Source organism: Mytilus trossulus, chromosome 8, assembly GCF_036588685.1.
Source record: "Mytilus trossulus isolate FHL-02 chromosome 8, PNRI_Mtr1.1.1.hap1, whole genome shotgun sequence".
NCBI lineage: Eukaryota > Metazoa > Mollusca > Bivalvia > Mytilida > Mytilidae > Mytilus > Mytilus trossulus.
This window is the reverse complement of record NC_086380.1, coordinates 42,591,431-42,611,174: the sequence shown is the minus strand read 5'-3', so window position 1 is coordinate 42,611,174 and position 19,744 is coordinate 42,591,431. Positions and strand designations below refer to the sequence as shown.

Below are 19,744 nucleotides of genomic sequence, written 5' to 3'. Positions count from 1 at the left end.
TAGATTCAGTAACCATTTAAAAATACTGAATAAAATGTGCTTGATAAAGTAGCCATTCTAATGTACTTGGTATTTAATGTACAAGATAAAGTAACCATTTTTTACTTTAAGCGTGTTACTGTAATCATTGGTGCTTATTTTATTAATTTAGAAGTAGCTTTTATCTCATGTGAACTACATTTAGATACATTCATGTTTATACTAAAGGTAATAGACAATGGACATGTGGTTTTGAATACAACTCAGAGAAATATAAGTTCTTTTCCCAATATATATGCACATGGTTGAGGTATAGTAAATCAGTACCAGGTGGGAAGGAAAATAGATTCAATTATATCTATTAAATTTTGCAAACAATTTTATATTCTCAGAAAAAAAAAAACACACTTGAAGTTATAATCAGTTCAGCTTCATTTCACTTTGTGTGTACTCATCAGATACTCAAAAATATATGATCTGAATGAATTCTGGTATTAAATGCCACTTTCAGCCCACTTGGTTATATTGTAGAGGCTATCTTTTTGTGTTGATGGAATATAACATGGTGAGAACTGACTGTATTTCATATATATCATCTGAGCTTGAGGCATTTTATGGAAGCATTTTTTTTAAGAACACGTCAATGTATAATTAATGTAATACTATACATTCAACTTGTTTTCAACTCTCTGTCTGTACATTTATCTTTTTACTCAAAGAATACCTCCAACTGCATAATTCAAGAGTAAATGTACAGGAGACATGCTATTTCAGTTGGTTGTATATGGGAGTTCATATCACTTTTATTTACTTACACTTCTCAAACTCATTAAATTGAACAAATTACTGGAAAGAGGCTTATAAACATGTAGTATATAGAAATTTTATTCATTACTTCCACATTTTCTAAAATTAATGTTTTTGAAGCATGATTGGAGGATGGATAAAGTGTTCACAAATATTGCTTCAAACAAGGATCCGGATGCTCATTTAACTTGTTATACCAAACAATGGCGGATCCATAAATTTTCATAAGTGGGGGACCACTTGCTATCTAAGACTAAGAGGGGCCTGATTTCATCACGTGTTAGTGATTCCCTATATAAACAACCAATTTTTTTCTCAAAAGGGGGCCCCGGGGCCTCCTGCACCCCCCCCTTAAATCCGCCTCTGCCAAATATTTAAAATATTCTGTTTCTAAGATAAAGATAATTTATATTCAGCGCTTTAAGCAATAAAAGTAAGAAAAATGCCCCCCCCCCCTTTTCTGCTAAGATTGTTGTATGTGAGGCTTATTTGATAAAATGTTATGTTACGAGCTAAAATGCATGGTAAGAAAAATACCTGAAGCTAACGAATAGAAGACAAAGAAATATTAATTTTATAAAAAAAAAATACATTGTAAAATTAAGAGCATTTAGACACATATTGCATGTGGCCTAAAAAATGCGAATTTTTGGGAACTGCTTTTTATTTACATTGTATTAGCAATATTGGGAGATAAGTAAAATAAATAAATAAGACAAGATTCACAATTTTTGTTTATACATAGTATGCACAAAAAGGAAGCAATGTCAATTTTATTCAGTTATCTATCCAAATTTCCTCATTGGTAACATTGGCTGCATCAACATTAATTTATAAAAAATTCTTTTATTAGTGATTTTAACAGCTATTTACATCATTTCAACAAATTTCACCAAATATTAATTGTGATTCTGATGCATTCATACTATTTCAGTCTAAAATTTGATACACAACTAGCAAAATAAAATAATTTTACAAAATCAACTAGATTAAGTGTTTTCGTGATGTGTTGCAATGGAATATATATTCAAATTGAAAATTTGGTTTTTATTTCATGAACACCTATTGTCTAATTCATGTGAGGGCACGTTTAAAACTGTGAACAAATTTTGGGCCTTTATATTAATCCATTACAGAATTTTCAATGCTTTTATATAATACATTTATAGTCATAATCCAAATATCTTTTTAACAGAGAATTCGAATTTATGTTATTTAAAAAAAATATCAATTTGTACTAATTATAAATTCATAAGAAACATGATAAAATTTCACCATTCTTTTCAGTAAGTCATAGTTTTTTTTATAATTTTAATAGCTTCATTTGTTCCTTATGATTTTGATAGCTTCATTTGGTAAATCAGCCCTCGATGGGTAAACAGCTTTCATATTCCCTTCAGTATCTAAAATTTGCACTTGTTCTACAATCAATGTCTTCTGAACTCTTTTTGAAGCCTCATTTTGAGTTTCAGTGTCACCAGCGCCCCCTTCAGCACCTTCCTCTTCTGGTTTAGGTGTACCAAGACCCATATCTAACATCCTGTACAACAATTCATCCATGACCTTCTTACATGTGTCAAGGTTTAAATGGCTGGTCACCTCTATAAACAAATCTGTTGTATCTTTGGTTATCTGAAATGATTGAAAAAAGTATGATTGTTGTTTCTTTTGAATTTTTTTTTTCCATTAAGGATGTTTGCTGCTCAGTTTAAAAAATAAATAGCTTTCCGTAAAACTAGTATATATTAATAGGGGATTAATTGAGGAATCATAAAAGCAAAAAAATATTGGTGTCAATGTGCTCGTTTTAGAGATATTAGCCATTGGAATTTTGGCGGGAAAATATTCTCTCTTGACTTTTCATAGCTTTATCATTGACCAGATAAAGTTCTCAAAAACTATTATAAAATAAAAAAGATTTTATAAGACTTTTACAAATGGCTTATAATTATACATGTAAAAGATTTATAGAAAGAAAAATGGGGGTTCATGGGCAATTTTTTTTAAGGCATTCAAATGGATAAAACCAGAGGATTTCGAAAATCTGACAAAAATTCCAAAACATGACAAGCAAACATCCTTAACATGCAGTTATGTAGGGCATTTAAATCACAACTTCATAATCAATATAAAAATATGGAGAATCAGATAAATTCTTTTAGAAAGTCAGATATTTTACTTATCTATGAGTTACATAATGTTTGTATATAAACATGAACTAATCAACATAATCCTTTTGCTGACTTTCAATATGTAATTCTAATGCAATTTGGATGTAACCATTTTTTTCATTGGCTAAAAGTTGCCGTCAAATCCACAGTTGACCAGGCGTAACTAAGGAGGGACCTGCCATTTTGAATTGGTGAATCAACAAATGTTCGATTACTACTAAATAATCAAAAATAAAACAACACCTACCTAGAAATTGCCGTTTTAATGTAATTTTATCCTAATTTGAAGCGTACAGGTACTGGAATAACGTCCAGTTTGTAAGTTTTCATTTGTATGACATCACGTTTAGCCATGACATCTTTGTGCCAAAATTATTCATGACGTTTTGCGGATTTTTGTTTATTTGTCAAATTTTAGACATTTTCCCAAGTTTCATCGTATTATTTCTTCTTGAAATGTATTAGAATCGGAATAACAGTACTGTAGTTGAAGAGTTGCCACCGTCAATTTTGATTTGACGGTCGCAAATCTCCGTTTTACTGTCTCCACTACGCGTCGCCAGTAAAACTGCATTTGCGACCCTCAAATCTACAATTGACGGTGGTAACTCTTCAACTACAGTACTGTTATTCCTTAAATAGATCTTTTCAAGAAGGGGACATAACTCAGAATATGTATTTGTGTTAATCTAATTTGTAATTTCACTGCAGTCCATATCTCATAATCTATTATGAATGTTAGTTGTTTCAGATTTAAATTTCTTGCCATTAATATCTAAATATATAGTGAAACTCATTCAAAGCATTAGGCTAAGTGATATAACTAGTATTATAAATCATGTAAATACTGTAAATTCATATAAAATATTTCAAAATACGAGTTTAAATTATTGCGTTAACTTTACAACTCAGTCTGATTTTTCCCAATTTAATAAAAACCTCGCATTAATTTCTGAATTTACACAGTTCGTAAAAAGATTTTCTATACATGCAGTTTCCTAAGCATGCTAAGGGAGATAATTCGTCAATGTACATAAATCTTTGTATAATTAATTAAATTTATGGATTAACTGATATTTCCTTTATGCATCATTTTTTATAGCATTACGTAAACATGTCAAATAAAATAATGCATATTTTAAAATCAAGCAAATAAAATATTGCATATAATTTAAAAACAGGCAAATAAAATATTGCATATTTTATTTACTGTCATATAAAATAATGCATATTTTAAAACGGGCAAATATAATTAATAATTATTAATTTTAAGTCAAATAAAATACATTTTTTTTTTTAATTTTCTAACACCTTTCACTTTTATGACTTCAGAAATTTAGAACCTTTAAAACTCAAAACTCTGAATTAAAAATCCTTTTGGGTTAAGGCAGTGATGTTATGATAGCTTTCACAATTGAAACTTGTGTTTTCAAGCAAGTAATGGTTTTCCTCCAGCTTTAAAGTAACCGTTAACTCAGATAATGGACAGTAACTCTTGGAAATATCATGGAATTTTATAGTAAATTGATGTTCAAATCTTATAACTCAACTTGAAATAAATAGTTACAAATGAATCAAGGAAACAACTAAGGGAGTCATAACTGAATGGAGCAAGGCAGGGTTGGAAAGTTTAATTCATACACATTTGTAAAATTGTTGTCAGATGAATACTTAGATTAAAATAATCAAATTTGAGCTGTGGCTGATTCAGAACATTTTGTAAGGGGGCCCACTGACTAATCTGGGGGTGGGGTGTCCAGTCATGCTTCAACGATTCCCTATATAATAAACCAATCTTTTCCAACAAAAGGGCCCCCCAGGATCTGCCTTTTTTAAGGTCTTACCTTTGTTTTGTCACTATTTGTGATTGGTGGAAATGATATCACATGACCTTCACCATCAACCAAACATGGATACTGTACTTTATCCTTTAGTAAATCTAAGTACCTGTTGAAAATAAAACAAAAACATATTTTTGTAATGGAATTTGAATAAAAGTAGCAGTATATATCATAAAAGAAGATCAGAAATTTAAATTCATTGCTTTTGGCATTATTTGGAAATAAAAATTTTCCTCTGTTAAAATATTTTAGAATTTAGATTCTTGAAATTCTTCTACAGTATCTTAAATCATCCTGGATAAAAGAAAGTTTAATTTCTGACATCTTTATGCTATATAGAGGTTAATATCAAGAATAACATTAGTCTTTTTTTTATTATAGAAAAATGGAAATAAAATTGCCCTACCATTTTAAGGTTTACTTTTGCAGACTATAGCTATACAGTGTCATGTTGATTACTTATAATTACATGTAGCACTATGTTATGTTTTACAACCTGCCAATACAAAAGATAAAATCTAAATTATGGCATGTAAATGTTACATCACAAAGTCACATTTTTATAGGTATGCACTTTTAATTTATCATATTCTTACTACTAACATGACTAATAGTCATAATTTTCAATCATCTTTCATAACAATGAACAAGCCCTTACTTATGTATGCCTGACACTGTGCTTCTCTTCTTTTCTTTCCTCTGCTCTTCTGCTTCTCTGTTTAGATCTGTCACTAGCTTTTCACCAGACACTTCTTTTTGTTTAAATAATGGAGTAATCTATAAAAGAAAAAACCATCAAAAACAGTATACTATGGTAACCATGGTAATAGACCATTATCATATTCAGACTTTTGACTGCAGGTTCTACAATAATTCGACAGCTTACCTACTCTACGGTAGTTCATCCTGGTACTCAGTCAATTACGAGCAGCCAAAAACTAAGATAAAATCAAATATATGATTGGTGCAATTTTGGGGAAAATTTACTAATTTCCAATGATTTATTCATGCATAGAAAGCATTTACACAATTAACTTTCCCTCAAAATTGTACTGATTAAACTTCAATTTACTTATTCAATTTCATGTTGCTCTTGCGTAACTCAGTACCAGAATGTTCTACCACAGAGAAGGTAACCTGTCTAAAAATATTAATTGACCAGAGTTAAAAGTTGGTAATATGAAAATGGACTATTGTGATCATGTAAATTCGTTTTTGGAATAAACATATAGGTCAAATGATTTTTAAGCATTTTCATGATTATATTGTGTAAAATATTAGATTCAAATACATTTTGAAATAAAAAATGCACAGTATTTTTTTTATATTTTCAAGATTCAAAGTTTTTATTATCCTCAGACACAACAGTGTACAAGAGGTCAATATACATTCATACATAAATAGACGATATATCTATACAGTAATTACAATACAATTATGATAAGCATGTATATATAATATACGACAACAGGAGCTAACACACAATAAACAATCATGCACGTGATTCTCGTGACACATTCATGTGTATATACAGTCAGTCTCTATCATTTGGATTTAACACAATGTCACGATTATGTAAGTTTTTGCATATGTATTCAAAAGTGAATAATTATAGATATTTAATAATGTTTTTTAAGAATCTACAAATATTACGATATAATTTTACATTGCAATATGACAGCATTCCAATCATTTTGATCTCTGATGGATTTGTATTGTAATAATGTGGGATAAATTTTTTGCGTAGGTCCACAATTTGTGGATATGTACAAGTAAACATATAATGATATTCGTTACCAATATTAAGGTTACATAAATGACAAATTCTATTTTGTTTAGGGATCTTTGCCCATCTTCCTGTCTCTATAGGAAATTTTAAATTTGAGCATCTTAGCTTACACATATATAATCTATCAGCTACAGTCAATCTAAGTAAATATGGTTCCAGTTTAAATTCATGTTTAAAAAGTCCATAAAATTCCCCCCGAGATGAGCTATTAATTTGCGAGAACCAATTTTGAATAAATTGGTCAGTCAAATTCTGTTTTAGTATAGACTTGAGAATATTGTTATCCATATACATTTGATCATTCCATATAAAACTAAGCCCTGTTTCATCAAAAATAGATTTAACATAAGAAATCCATTTAAAATGTCCTTGCTTACTCTCGTGAAGTTTAAACATAAGTCTATACAAAATACTAGATATTTTGTTACTACTGGATAAAAGGTTGTTCCAAAATAACGCCATTCTCAATTTAATGACAATTTCCATTGGAGAACGTCCAAGTTCTCCATATACCATATAGCTAGGAGTATTGTTTCTTAAATTGAGAATTCTCTTACAAAACTGCAAGTGTATTTTTTCTATACCCTGTTTATTTTCAAATCCCCATACTTCACTTGAGTAAACAAGAATTGGAGTTATAAGTGAATCAAACAACTTTAATTGCAAATCTAATGGAATTGACAAATTTCTTATTTTCTGCAGTAAAGCATACAATGCTTTATTTGCCTGATCCAATAATTTCTTTTTAGCAGTACAAAAACTACCATTATAATTGAACATAACACCAAGATATGAATATGAATCTTGTACATCAATATTTTCACCATAAATATTAAATACAATTTTTGGTTTAAATTTTCTCTTGCTGAATATTACAATTTTTGTCTTGTTTGTATTAATACGAAGTTTCCATAAATTACAATATTGCTCAAACGCTAACAAGGCCTGTTGAAGACCTTCTTCTGTTTCAGACAGTAGTACAGTATCGTCTGCATACAAGATAATTAGGAGTTTAAGAAGACAAGACAATTCTTCTTCACATTTTGCATAAACCTTTTCTAAACAATCGACATTGTTGTCCAACAAGAAACTTTCAAGGTCATTTAAAAATAATGAGAACAGGAAAGGAGACAAATTCTCTCCCTGTTTTACTCCTACATCACAACTGAAAAACGCTGAGACTTCGTCTCCTTTCCTTATGCATGTTTTAATATTTTGATACATATTATATATAACTTTAAAAATTTTACCCTGAATATTTGATTTTTGCATTTTTTGCCACAGTCCCATTCGCCAGACTGTGTCAAAGGCACTTTTAAAATCTACAAACGAACAAAACAGTTTTTTTCCTGCAGAAAAATATAGTGATATAAGGGCATGTAAAATGAATATATTGTCTACAGTTGAGAAGCCTTTTCTAAACCCTGCTTGGGCCTCAGAAATTAATTCAATTTCCTCTGATAATGTGTTTAGTCTACAATTCAATACGGCTGTAAATGTTTTACTAAGACAGGAGTTAAGAGTTATACCCCTGTATGCACTAGGATCTAATTTAGATCCTTTATTTTTGAAAATAGGAATCATTATTCCCATACCCCAGCTCTCAGGTACAAGACCCGTGTCTAAAATGATATTAAATAGCGAAATATATATAGGCATCATATCATCTAATGTGTTTTTAATATATTCATTTAGTATACCATCTTGACCGGCAGATTTGCCATTTTTTAACTTCTTTACAACATTTTTTATTTCATCAACAGTCATAGGATTATTCAATAATTCATTTAATTCTGGTGACATATCATTAAGGTTAACATCTATATCATTACTACAATCATCCATATCATTCATATTTAAGTCCTTAAAATAATTGTACAAAGATTCCATAGATATAATGTTTGGATCATCTTTACTCTTTTTATTAAAGTTATTCAAGATTTTCCAGAATTCCTTGCCATTTGTTTGTGCCGTATTTCTAATCTTGCTTTCAAGATTAAATTGATAGTCATTGTAAGCTTTATTTGTAATCTGCTTATATTGTTTGCTAAAGTCAAGTAATTTTTTATGATTTGTTTCATTTTTGTGTAAGTTGTATTGTTTTCTTGCTTTGTGAAATTTTTTTCTAGCATCGTAACACTGTTTTGTATACCATGGTTTCTGGTTAGTTCTTTGTGTTGTAGAACGTGGGTTTTTAACAAAAGTTTCGTTCGCAGATGATACGAGTATTTCGCCAATACTATCAACAACTTTGTCAATTTCGTGTTGAGTACAAAGATCACTCGAGTGTAAAATGTGAAGGTCGTTTAGTATTGCCGATAACTGTTATACAGATACTTTATTATGCTAATCACAGTGCACACAAGTAAAACATTTATTGCAATTAATGAATCATATGTACAAAAAAATGATTACATAAAGACATGGAAGAAATTACTATTATCATTAAAAACAGATTTCTTGGTGGTTGGTCCCCACTTCAAACTTTGATTCCCAAATTTCAAAATTAAGTTCAACAGGTTCTTTGCAAAATTTGGGTGGCCAGAACCTTTGGATGATCACTTTTCAAGAACTTACAATTTGTTTTATTTTTCTTGTATCAATGATTACATTTAATAATGATACAATCGACACCACCTCCAAAAAGTAATTGAAACAAATAATACATGTAGTAATTAAACATTTGTTGATCTGTGAATGGCAAGATGTACAGCTTCAATCAACAAGCATCTTGCTTTAGCATGTTTAGTGTGCATGGTTCTATTAAAATGAAGCTTCATTTTAAAATAATATACACAGATGCATGCCATTGGTGTACTGAAAATCTCTGTTTCTTACCATTAGAGCATGTGGAGATTTGGCATCATAAACTACTGGTTTCTTGATGGACTTCAAATCATGTGTAGCAATAGTAGCTGCTTGTCTCTTCTGACATATCTCATCATGAAGTTTTGTCTGTAAAAAAAGAATATTATATTTATTATTCTATCTTGATGTATTTTATTTTACATGTGTCAGATAATTTCAAAACTTGTTGAAGTTGAAATTTTTGAACTATCAATGATTTTGTCAGTTTTTGTGCTTTGCTAAAAGTAAAATTGAGAATGGAAATCATGGAAATGGGGAATGTGTCAGAGAGACAACAACACGACCATAGAGCATATAAATCATAAAGGTGTATATTCATTATATTAATCATGTTTTATCATGTTTATTCTGTATTCCTTTTCAATTTATTTTACAGAATTTTTTTTACAGTATCAGTGCAGTGTTTTCTGGTTGAGGCCATAATAAATAATAGGTATGTTTGCCCAAACGCTACCTACCCAGAAAAAAGCTGCCTACTCAAATTCTTTTATTGTCCTGATTTGAAGAAGTTTTTTTTTAATCAAATAGGCATGAAGACTAATAAACATCTGATACTAAAATTTCTTGTTTTGAAAAAAAGAAAAGAAAATGCCTACCTACCTACCCGCTGTCTCAACCTGTGGGTAGGGTTTGGGCAAACCAAAATATTTTTAAGTGTGGCCTGATTTATTGAAAAATTCACTCTTTTCTATATTCAGTGGTTCACTTTGAAACAGGATGAAACATATAATTCATGATTGAGGGTCAAGCCACCATGGATTTATCATGTTTATAGGACACAGTTACATCATATATATACATGATATACATGTGTATTTAGAATAAAGACATGACATGCATGATGGAAAAAGATATTTCAGAATTAACCCTCTGAATCAAAATCACCAGTTCTTAATCATTTGTTAATGAAGGAGTGATTTTAAACTGAGTCAAATTCAGCATGTTAAGAGTATGGTACTTTGAGTTTTTCTAATATTTTACAGAATAAGCTATATGTTTATTTATTTTAAAAAAACACACTTGACTAAAGCATAATTACTCTACATATTGTATTTTTTAAATACATGTAATGCATTTACTTTTCCCATTGGCTTAGTAGAGGTATAGCGGAGGGTTGAGATCTCATAAACATGTTTAACCCCGTCCCATCTTTGCGCCTGTCCCAAGTCAGGAGCCTCTGGCCTTTGTTAGTCTTGTATTTTTTAAATTTTAGTTTCTTGTGTACAATTTGAAAATTAGTATGGTGTTCATTATCACTAAACTAGTATATATTTGTTCAGGGGCCAGCTGTAGGACGCCTCCAGGTGCAGGAATTTCTCGCTACATTGAAGACCTGTTGATGACCTTCTGTTGTTGTTTTTTTCTATGGTCGGGTTGTTGTCTCTTTGACACATTCCCCATTTCCATTCTCAATTTTATACATATATATAATTTTTTATTTCAAATTATCATGATTATCACTCATGCATGCATGACAATGTAAATATACATGTACCTGAAGTGTAATGAAATGTTTGTAGATCATATTAGACTTTTTGAGGTACAGCTGCCTTACTATACAACATAATACATATTGACGGACTGACAGGACTGCTGGCGTCACTTGTACAGTGTAACCTTCATCTTCTTGGAAATGCAAGATATTTATCATATCTTTAACAACCTCTTCAACATCTTTATTAGCTTTCTTCCCTTTCTTCTTTTTGTCCTTTTGCTTTTTATCTTTTTTGCCAGATGCTTCCTGCTCTTTCTTTAGAACATTTGCCAGATAATCTAAAACAGATTTTGTTGGACACTGTTCGACCAATTTGCCAAATCGTCTGTCTTTGAATTTATTTCCTTTCAAATTCAATTCTTTCATCTTTGGACAGGCACTTAATTCAGCAGGTACTGAGGATAACTTATTGTTAGATAAATCCAACAAGTTCAGGTGAGGCAAGTCAGAAATTTCGGACTGAATTTCTTCAATCTGGTTGTCGCTTGCCTGTATTTGACTAAGATGAGACAACTCTTCACTATATATTCCCTCAGGTAGTGATGTTAAACTATTGTTTGAAATGATAAGAATATGGACGGATGTCATCTTCTCAATTGATGGAAATATCTCTATTTTATTCATACTACAATTCAAAGTGTGAATCGCAGTTAATCCAGAGATACTCTCCGGAATTGATTCCAACTGGTTATTTGAAACATCGAAACATTTCAATTTCTTCAAGTTTGAAATGGTTTCTGGAAGTCGATTTAGCTTGTTGTGGTCTAAAACTAAATTGGTCAAATTTACAAGAGAACCTATGTCATCAGAAAGTTCTGTTAGGCATGTATTTGAAAAATCAAGGTAGTTTAGGTTTGTTAATTGGTACAGCCTTGAGTCTACACCATTTGCCTCAAGATAACCTGATATGGTGGGCCCTTGTAATTTAAGTTCATGTCTATTTTCTTTGATTGCAACACTAATTTCGTTCCATGTGGAAGTCATGATTGCATGTACGACCGGAATCCAAAAAATCCTGACTTGTCTTTTCCTTTTACAAATATTTAAAGATATGGCCAGATTGTTTCACATCAAAATTAAAATAGGGGCAACCAGTTCACCAACGTAAACTGGTGCAACAACAGACGACTACAATCACGTGCTAATTAACAGAAATAAACTAATACCGGTATCATTACATTTGATTAAGTATGTTTATGTTTCATCTCTCAACACTGTACAATAAAACTAAGTAAAGATATAATAAGATAAGCTTGGCCGTTTCATTTATAAAATGGTGCTGCGTTGTTGTTGATAATTGTTTTGTGTTGATGTGGCTTCTTTCAAAATAATCCTTTGAAGTAACCAACTGATGGAGGACTCATAATTCTTGGTCACAACAATGTTTACAGGAAACAAAAATAATTTCTGTCAACATCTAACGTCACTTACATTTTAAATGTAGCTGATTATAGCCCGGTACATCATAACTGATAGAGTATGGGCGACAATAGGTACTTATTTCTTCTTAAATGAAAAATTGAAATGTTCATATAGGCTTGCTGTTGTACTGGTCAATATCTTGAACATGGTAATGAGGGTCTATAAAACCACAGGGATTTTTTGGGAAATTTTATCAATAAAATACTGTTAATAATAAAGTCGACTAACCGTATGGATCCTTGTTGAGAAGATATTTCGGCACACATATGTATAATATGTTGAACGGGTTGGAAACAAATATAAGTAATAACTGATAAAAGGCAAAGTAAAAAAAAATGGTCCAGAATTAATTTTTTTTGTCAAATTTCAACAATGTTTTAGTCCATTTTCTTTTAAAGTATGTTGATACATATACATTTAAGTTAATAAATCCAAAAAGATATAAAAAAGTATTAAGAAACAAAAAAGTTCTGAAACTTTATTGACATTCACATTCATGACATTATAAACCAATTGAAAACAAAAAAATCAAGTATACCTTTTACATGTACATGTTTTAGGAATAGGATTTCAAACAAATGCTATCAAATATTAATATTTGTTTCGCCCTATTTGATTTCAGAAATCCAAACATGACTTTTAATGCAAAGATTAATAGTCTCATCTTTGATTATAATTTTTTTTAATGTTTTTGGCTATTTTTTGTATCAATTCATTTAAAGTTGATTGAAAAAGTTATAATTAAAAATGAATTCATCAATAAGTTGATAAAAAAACCTTCTCCTTATCAAAATTAACCCTTTTATGAATTCACAGACGAAAAAAAAGATAGATAAATCTTTTAATAAAAAAGATGTATCTAACAGAAAATACATCCAATTTCCCCTGTTTATGTTGCACTCCTAACATATTTTACACCAAACTTAAATACAGAAACTAGAACAAAATGGTCATGATTTTTTTTAATTTTTTAATCATTGCTGGTTTATGAAGACCTAAATCTGTCATTTGAATGTAATTTCTGTTTTACCTTATGCATCTTATGTACTTCAGACCATATTTAAATTGATTTTTCTGACACATTCTTAAACAATTGAGGGTAAATTACCAAACTATGAACTAAATTCAATTAAAAATTCATCAGAATTGTTGTTTGACAGCTTAAAAAGAGATCTGCAATCTTCAAAATTTTTCTGAACTCTTCTTTTTAAAAAATATTATTACCTATTTAAGGTACTTTATTTCCCTGATCTTGTTGCACTCCTGACATTCAATATATATCATAACAAAAAAGTTTAAATATCATCAAAACATTTCATGATTTCTAAATTAAGTGTTTTAATATACATTTATGCCTTTCAGATATGACATTTTATTTTCATTTAAACAATATTTTTTTAAGCTATATCATACATTGTACATATATCACTTATTGTATACATAAATTCACATCTCATCACATTTGGCTACTATATTTTTTAAATGGCAGTCATTGCAATGTTAAAATAGGCTGAAAGTTGTGGCTTAATGTGTGGAATAATGCTGCTAAATATCTTTTGAAAATTTCAAGCATTAGAAAGATTACATTTAAAAAGATTCCAATATTGTCAGGAGTGCAACACTTTTTCTTGATAAAGAGTTTTATTTGAAAGACACAGAAATTTAGCATTAAAATATGTTTGCCTGTGACAAAAAAACAATGCTTGGATCTAAGTCCTACTTTGAAACCTACCTTTAAGAATTTATTATACCTCATACATGTACATGTAATCTAAATAGTTATAAACATGTGTAGATTCAAATAACATGAATAAGTCACTAGGAGGTGAGATTACATGTATCTAAAAATGTAAGTCCTAGAAAATGTAATTTTAAAAGTGTAGCACTCCTGACATCAAAGAAATGGTTCTAAAAGAAAAGTTCCTCGTCTATCAGACTACTCTTTGGGTGCAATCTTGTATCTAGTATAGTATCTTTTGAAAAATAAAACAGAACCATATATTTGCTTTTGCATTTTTTAAGTGTGGGTCTTTAAACTTCAAAGTTGCACTCCTGACACTCATAGGGAGGCCTTATTTACTTGACTCTCACACATAATTTATATCAATAATCAGGTAAATAAACTATTTATTCTAGAAAGGACATATTTGTTTAGCAGTATTGACTTTTGTTTGTGTTGAGGTGTATGTCATTCAGTCAGAGCTCAGACATAAACAAGTCGATTTTTGTTTTTGACTTAAATAAGTCGAAACATGTATTTATTATAAAAATGTAGTTTCAATTTAAGACTTGTCTAAGTCAGAAAATGACAGACTTGTTTAGGTCTATTTGTGTTGGTGAAAAAACTTAATGTTACTTTGTGGCCAAACTACACCACCTATCACAGCAAAAACCTGTATGAGAGTTCACAAGGACTTGAGCTATCTATATTTAATTATCTAATTGAACATCCTTACTAAACACAGATGTTTTACCTCATTAAGTTTTATTCCAGGTGGTTGCATTGTAAGGTTAATTAATATTATCTCCGATTTTTTAGACTCTCATTCATATTTTTCTCTAGAAGACAAAGCATTGGCTTTCAATGTTGTCATTATTTGATTTAGATGCATAACCTCCTTATAAATATGCGTGGGTCTTGAAGTTAACCAATTTTGATCACTCATCGACTTGTAGGAGTCAATATTTGCAACTTTTTGATTGTGGTCAATTATTTCTTGTTTAACAAAATTGGACTTATTCAAGTCGTATTTTGTCTAACATTAAAGGGAGACAAATCCTAAAACTTTCAAAATTTAGACCTCTATGAGTCAAAAGCAGATTCAGACTTATTTATGTCTGAGCTCTGACTGTCATTTGAGCAAAATTCATTCTATTCCTCTGTAATACTAATTTTTGTGTTGCACTCCTGACATGGCACAACTTTTTTTCCAAACACATCTGTATCAAAACGGTTCAATGGAAAAGCTTCATTTTGAGCTAAAATCATAACTAAGATATAACAGTTTTCAAAGAAATAAGAATTTATGGCATATCACTCCATAAAACAATTTGCTGTGTCTTGAAAAAAAGTATTTTTTCAAAATGTCACAAAAAAGCGTTGCACTCCTGACAATTTTGGCATCATCTTTTAACCTAACTTTTTTAATACTTGAAATTTCCTAAAGAAATTTTGCAGGAATATTCTACACATTTAGCCACATACTTTGAAATCAAATTATCCAATTAAATTATCAACATGGTTGATAAATATTGCTATATATGCAAGGAACCATTTATTTTGACTTTGCCCATTATATGGCCAATGTATGGTGAATGATCATGAGTGTATAGCTTTCATTCTGTACTCTGTATTCTGTAGGTGTCGCTGTTGACACTGGATTGTCTCCCTTGTAATTATTGAAATCTCGTGTGTATATATTTCACTCTGGTAAACAACTCACTTGTACTTTAAAATATATACTTATAGGTGGCAACTGTGCTTAACATATTTTGACAAAAATTAAAAATATACACATTTATTACATTATTAATTAAGGGGAAAAAAAATATTTTAAGAAAATAAAAAAATAAATTAATATTTCATTAATCAAACCGGTGCGACTCGCAAATAAAGTCACCCAACAAACGCATTAGTGTTTCATTAGACATTTAGAGACTGATACATTGTCGTTTTTTTTCATTGACAATAAAAGTTCCAAATCAATATGCAACGATCCCGCGTTAAAGTACATCTCATGTATAAGTTTTTGTCTTGCCTCTTCATAGTTTTCACAAAAAAGTAAATAATGTTCCACAGTTTCTAATTGACCACATTCACACTTGGGGTCAATATTTTGATTGATTTTGTTTAGGTAATTTTTTAAATAGTATCCGGATCTGACATTTCTAATAATTTTTGCTGTTTTATGATCTGGATAATCAAATGTTGATTTATTGCTGACAGTCTGATGAAAATTGTAATAAAATCTTCCTGAATCACTATTATCCCATCTATGTTGCCACTTTTTATTTACTAAAATTCTTGCTGCTGTTTTAATATCTTGTTTAGTTACTGTAATATGAGCTTCATTTTGAATTTGATTTGCTTCTTTGGCTGCCTCTTTAGCTAGTTTATCAGATATTTCATTTCATCTAACATTGTCTAACATCTGCATGTCTTGGGGTCCAATCAAAATAAATTTTTATTCCATGGTGTTTTTGTATAGATTTAATAAGGGAGATAATTTCATGTGAAGTGGATCTATGATTTACAATTTTCCAGTTTAATGTTAAAATTCAGATGGCTGACTGACTGTCCGATAATATTTTTACTTCTTCTTTTATGGTTTTATTTTCAATTCTACTAACATAATCTAATACTAATTTTATTTCAACAAGCTCTGCCAAAAGCTTTCATGTCGATCCAGCCCCATATTTAAAGTAGATCCGGCCCCAATAAGAATTTTTATTTAATATGAGGCAGGCATAACCTGTGAATGGGGACGAAGTCTGTATGTATTATTTTTTTAATTGAAACATGTTACTTGTAATTAAAGAGGCGGAAATACAGTAACGTTCCCGATTTTGGTTCTGTTGTTAGGGATTTAGCTGTGACGTTCTTTAAGTTATGACGTCATACTCAACAATCAGGGGACTTCCTTTAACAAGTGATTTTCTAAATCACTGATTCAAGTAACATTATCATGATTATTTCCATAAAGGTTGGAAGTTACAGTTGTCTTTCTTTAATAATCACCTATTCAAGTAGTACAGATTAATCACTAGAAAAAGTGATTTAATATTAATGTAGCTTTAAATATAGAATACTAATGATCCAGAGACTAATTATGTTTCTAAACTTATCAGAACCAACATCTGTGTTGTCTAGGATGACCAGGTCATTTCAGGTGATGACCGTGTACTGAATCTAGGATAATGATATAAAAATCACTTGTTTACGTATCAGACCTCAATTTCCTTCCCCAAAATCACTTCTTTAAGTATATGTATCATTCATGCTTTTAATAACCTCCACTAATTTCAACACCCCCAAACAGTGAAAGTTTTATGGCGAACAGTAGAATTTTATTTCATAATCTGAAAGATGAAACCATGAACTTCACAGGAAAAATACTCCCACTGCTGTGAAAAATCTTTTAAGAAAGTATCAGTTCATTATGTCAAGCCATTATTATAGCATTTTTTCAACTAAAATAGAATTTTCAGGTAAATGATAGCATCAAAGGCATAAACCATTGTAAACCTTGCTACTTAAAAGAAACAAAAAGTTCATATTTTTTAATTTTACTAATTAAAAGATGTTATTTAAATCTATGTGTTTAAAATTAAAAAAAACTACAAAATCCCAATTTGTGTCCAAACCTCGAATTTGCTACTCAAATAAGTGATTTAATAATCACTTATTTCAGTAAGTCCCCTGACTGCTCAATGTAAACAAAAGAAACGCTTTTCATCAGGTAACGTTTTTTTTCATATCAAACAATTATTAAAAATAAATTTGTATTGAGTTCCAATCTTGCATTTTATACTAGACTGAAAAATCAAAAAAAAAATCAAAGCCTCATGCAAACAAGACAGTTTTCTGCACAAATGGGGGGAAAACCATAACAGGAAATAGATCTGAAAAGAAAAGTTAACGATTTTGAGTTCATTAGTAGAATGAAAAATATGGGAAATTTTCCCTATTTTTTTTTATTATTGATTTTTTACCGTAATTTGGGACTTCGTTCCCATATAATGAATAAAAAGGAAGATGTACATGATGTATATCAGTATGTAATAATCATGATAATGTAAAAACTGAACCGTAAAAAAAAGTTGGCCTTTGACGAATATTTTCATTATATTATGAAAAGTTTAACCATTTTAATTGTATATCTTTAATTTTCAGGAATACAAGAATGCCTATGAACCATCCCACAGGTTAGTGAGCTACATTTGTTAGTCCAGGGAACTTCTGAAAGAAGGTTTATGTAAAGCAAGATAGAAATTCTGTGATTTTGTAGTTTAATCCAATTTTTAAGCAGTTTATAGCTTTTGATTAATTTGGTTTTCAGTTATAAATGTTTATGTAATAAAGTTTTGATGTTCATGACCAACATTTCAGTGTTGATGGCTGTTGAAAACAGTGTGGGGTTATAAATAAAATAATACTAAAGATGCTAAATAAAACATGTAAAAGAAAAGACCTTTTGCAAGAAAATGGAGACCATAGGCATACAGTATATGATCAAAATACCAAGTTTAGTGATTAATTTGAACCACCTGATAGATAATCATTAAAGAAAAAGCAATTCTTACTTCATGTACGGTACTTGCAACAAAATGCTACTTGAAATAAGTGATTTAAGAAATTACTCATTTAGGTATTTCCCCTAAATGTTGTATTTTTACTCAGGCATACATGTCAGAAAGGGTTGTCCTTGCAAGTATGAATAAAATGTCAATTAGACAACAACCCAACAACACATAACAAACAGAAACCTCTACAGGTTCACAAACTAAAATTTACAGCTAATACATGTATTTAATCAAATCGCCAAGTTTAGTGATTAATTTGAACTAACTTGATAGGTGATCATGCAAGAATAACAACTCTTACATGTAACAAAATGCTACTTATAGTATAAATAATTGATGTAAAGAAATTACATGTACTCCCTAAATGTTGTATATTTACTCAGGCATGTCAGAAAGGCCTGTCCTTGTAGTTTGATTAAAATGTCAATTAGACAACAACCAAACAACACACAACAAACAAAAAACAAAGATTCTTCTGGATTTTGTGCTACATGTATATATATTTTCATTGATATTTGTATACACAAAAATAAAACAATTTTACTTTTTGAACACCAATACACATGACTGTTGTTTTTCTGCAGGTAACTTTGGAATGCAACAGTTTCCACAGCAACAATTTGTTCAGCAAGGAATGGTTAGATATCCCATGATGCAGAATACAGGTCACATGATGCAGTCACATGGTCAGATGCAGTCACACGGTCAGATGCAGTCACATGGTCAGATGCAACCACATGGGCAGATGCAGTCACATGGCCAGATGCAACCACATGGGCAGATGCAACATGCTCAGAGAGCTCCAAATATGATGTTTCCTGGACAGGTGATGACGTTAAAGCAATTTAAATAAACTTCCTTCACCAAATTAAATATTTCAAAAAAAAATTTATGCTAGATTAATATAATAGACCACTTGCAAGTTTGTCCTTCACCAGAAAAAAATAGTCAATTATGCATGTCTTAATAACATCCAGTGGCGGATCCAGAACTTTTCCTAAGGGGGGGGGGGGGGGGGGGCTGACTGACCTTAGGGGGCCCTCTCCAGTCATGCTTCAGTGATTCCCCA

General features: G+C 30.3%; 2 protein-coding genes across 2 annotated transcripts in view; one reads left to right on the top strand and one right to left on the bottom strand.

Annotated features, from left to right (window-relative positions):
• Positions 1-2,037: 2,037 nt before the first annotated feature.
• On the bottom strand, positions 2,038-11,982 carry LOC134680966 (leucine-rich repeat-containing protein 47-like). Its single transcript, XM_063540288.1, has 5 exons — positions 10,951-11,982; positions 9,426-9,542; positions 5,457-5,575; positions 4,802-4,904; positions 2,038-2,418 (listed from the first exon to the last, which is right to left on the bottom strand). The coding sequence occupies exons 1-5, from the start codon at positions 11,932-11,934 to the stop codon at positions 2,107-2,109; spliced, it is 1,635 nt and encodes a 544-aa protein (XP_063396358.1). The 5' UTR covers positions 11,935-11,982; the 3' UTR covers positions 2,038-2,106.
• A 351-nt stretch (positions 11,983-12,333) lies between these two features.
• The window catches only part of LOC134727680 (synergin gamma-like), a 28,879-nt gene continuing 21,468 nt past the window's right edge, over positions 12,334-19,744 (top strand). The window contains exons 1-3 of the mRNA XM_063592061.1: positions 12,334-12,443; positions 18,266-18,297; positions 19,260-19,501. Coding sequence (XP_063448131.1) covers positions 12,430-12,443; positions 18,266-18,297; positions 19,260-19,501 — 288 coding nt within the window. The 5' untranslated portion in view covers positions 12,334-12,429. The remainder of the gene's footprint in view (positions 12,444-18,265; positions 18,298-19,259; positions 19,502-19,744) is intronic.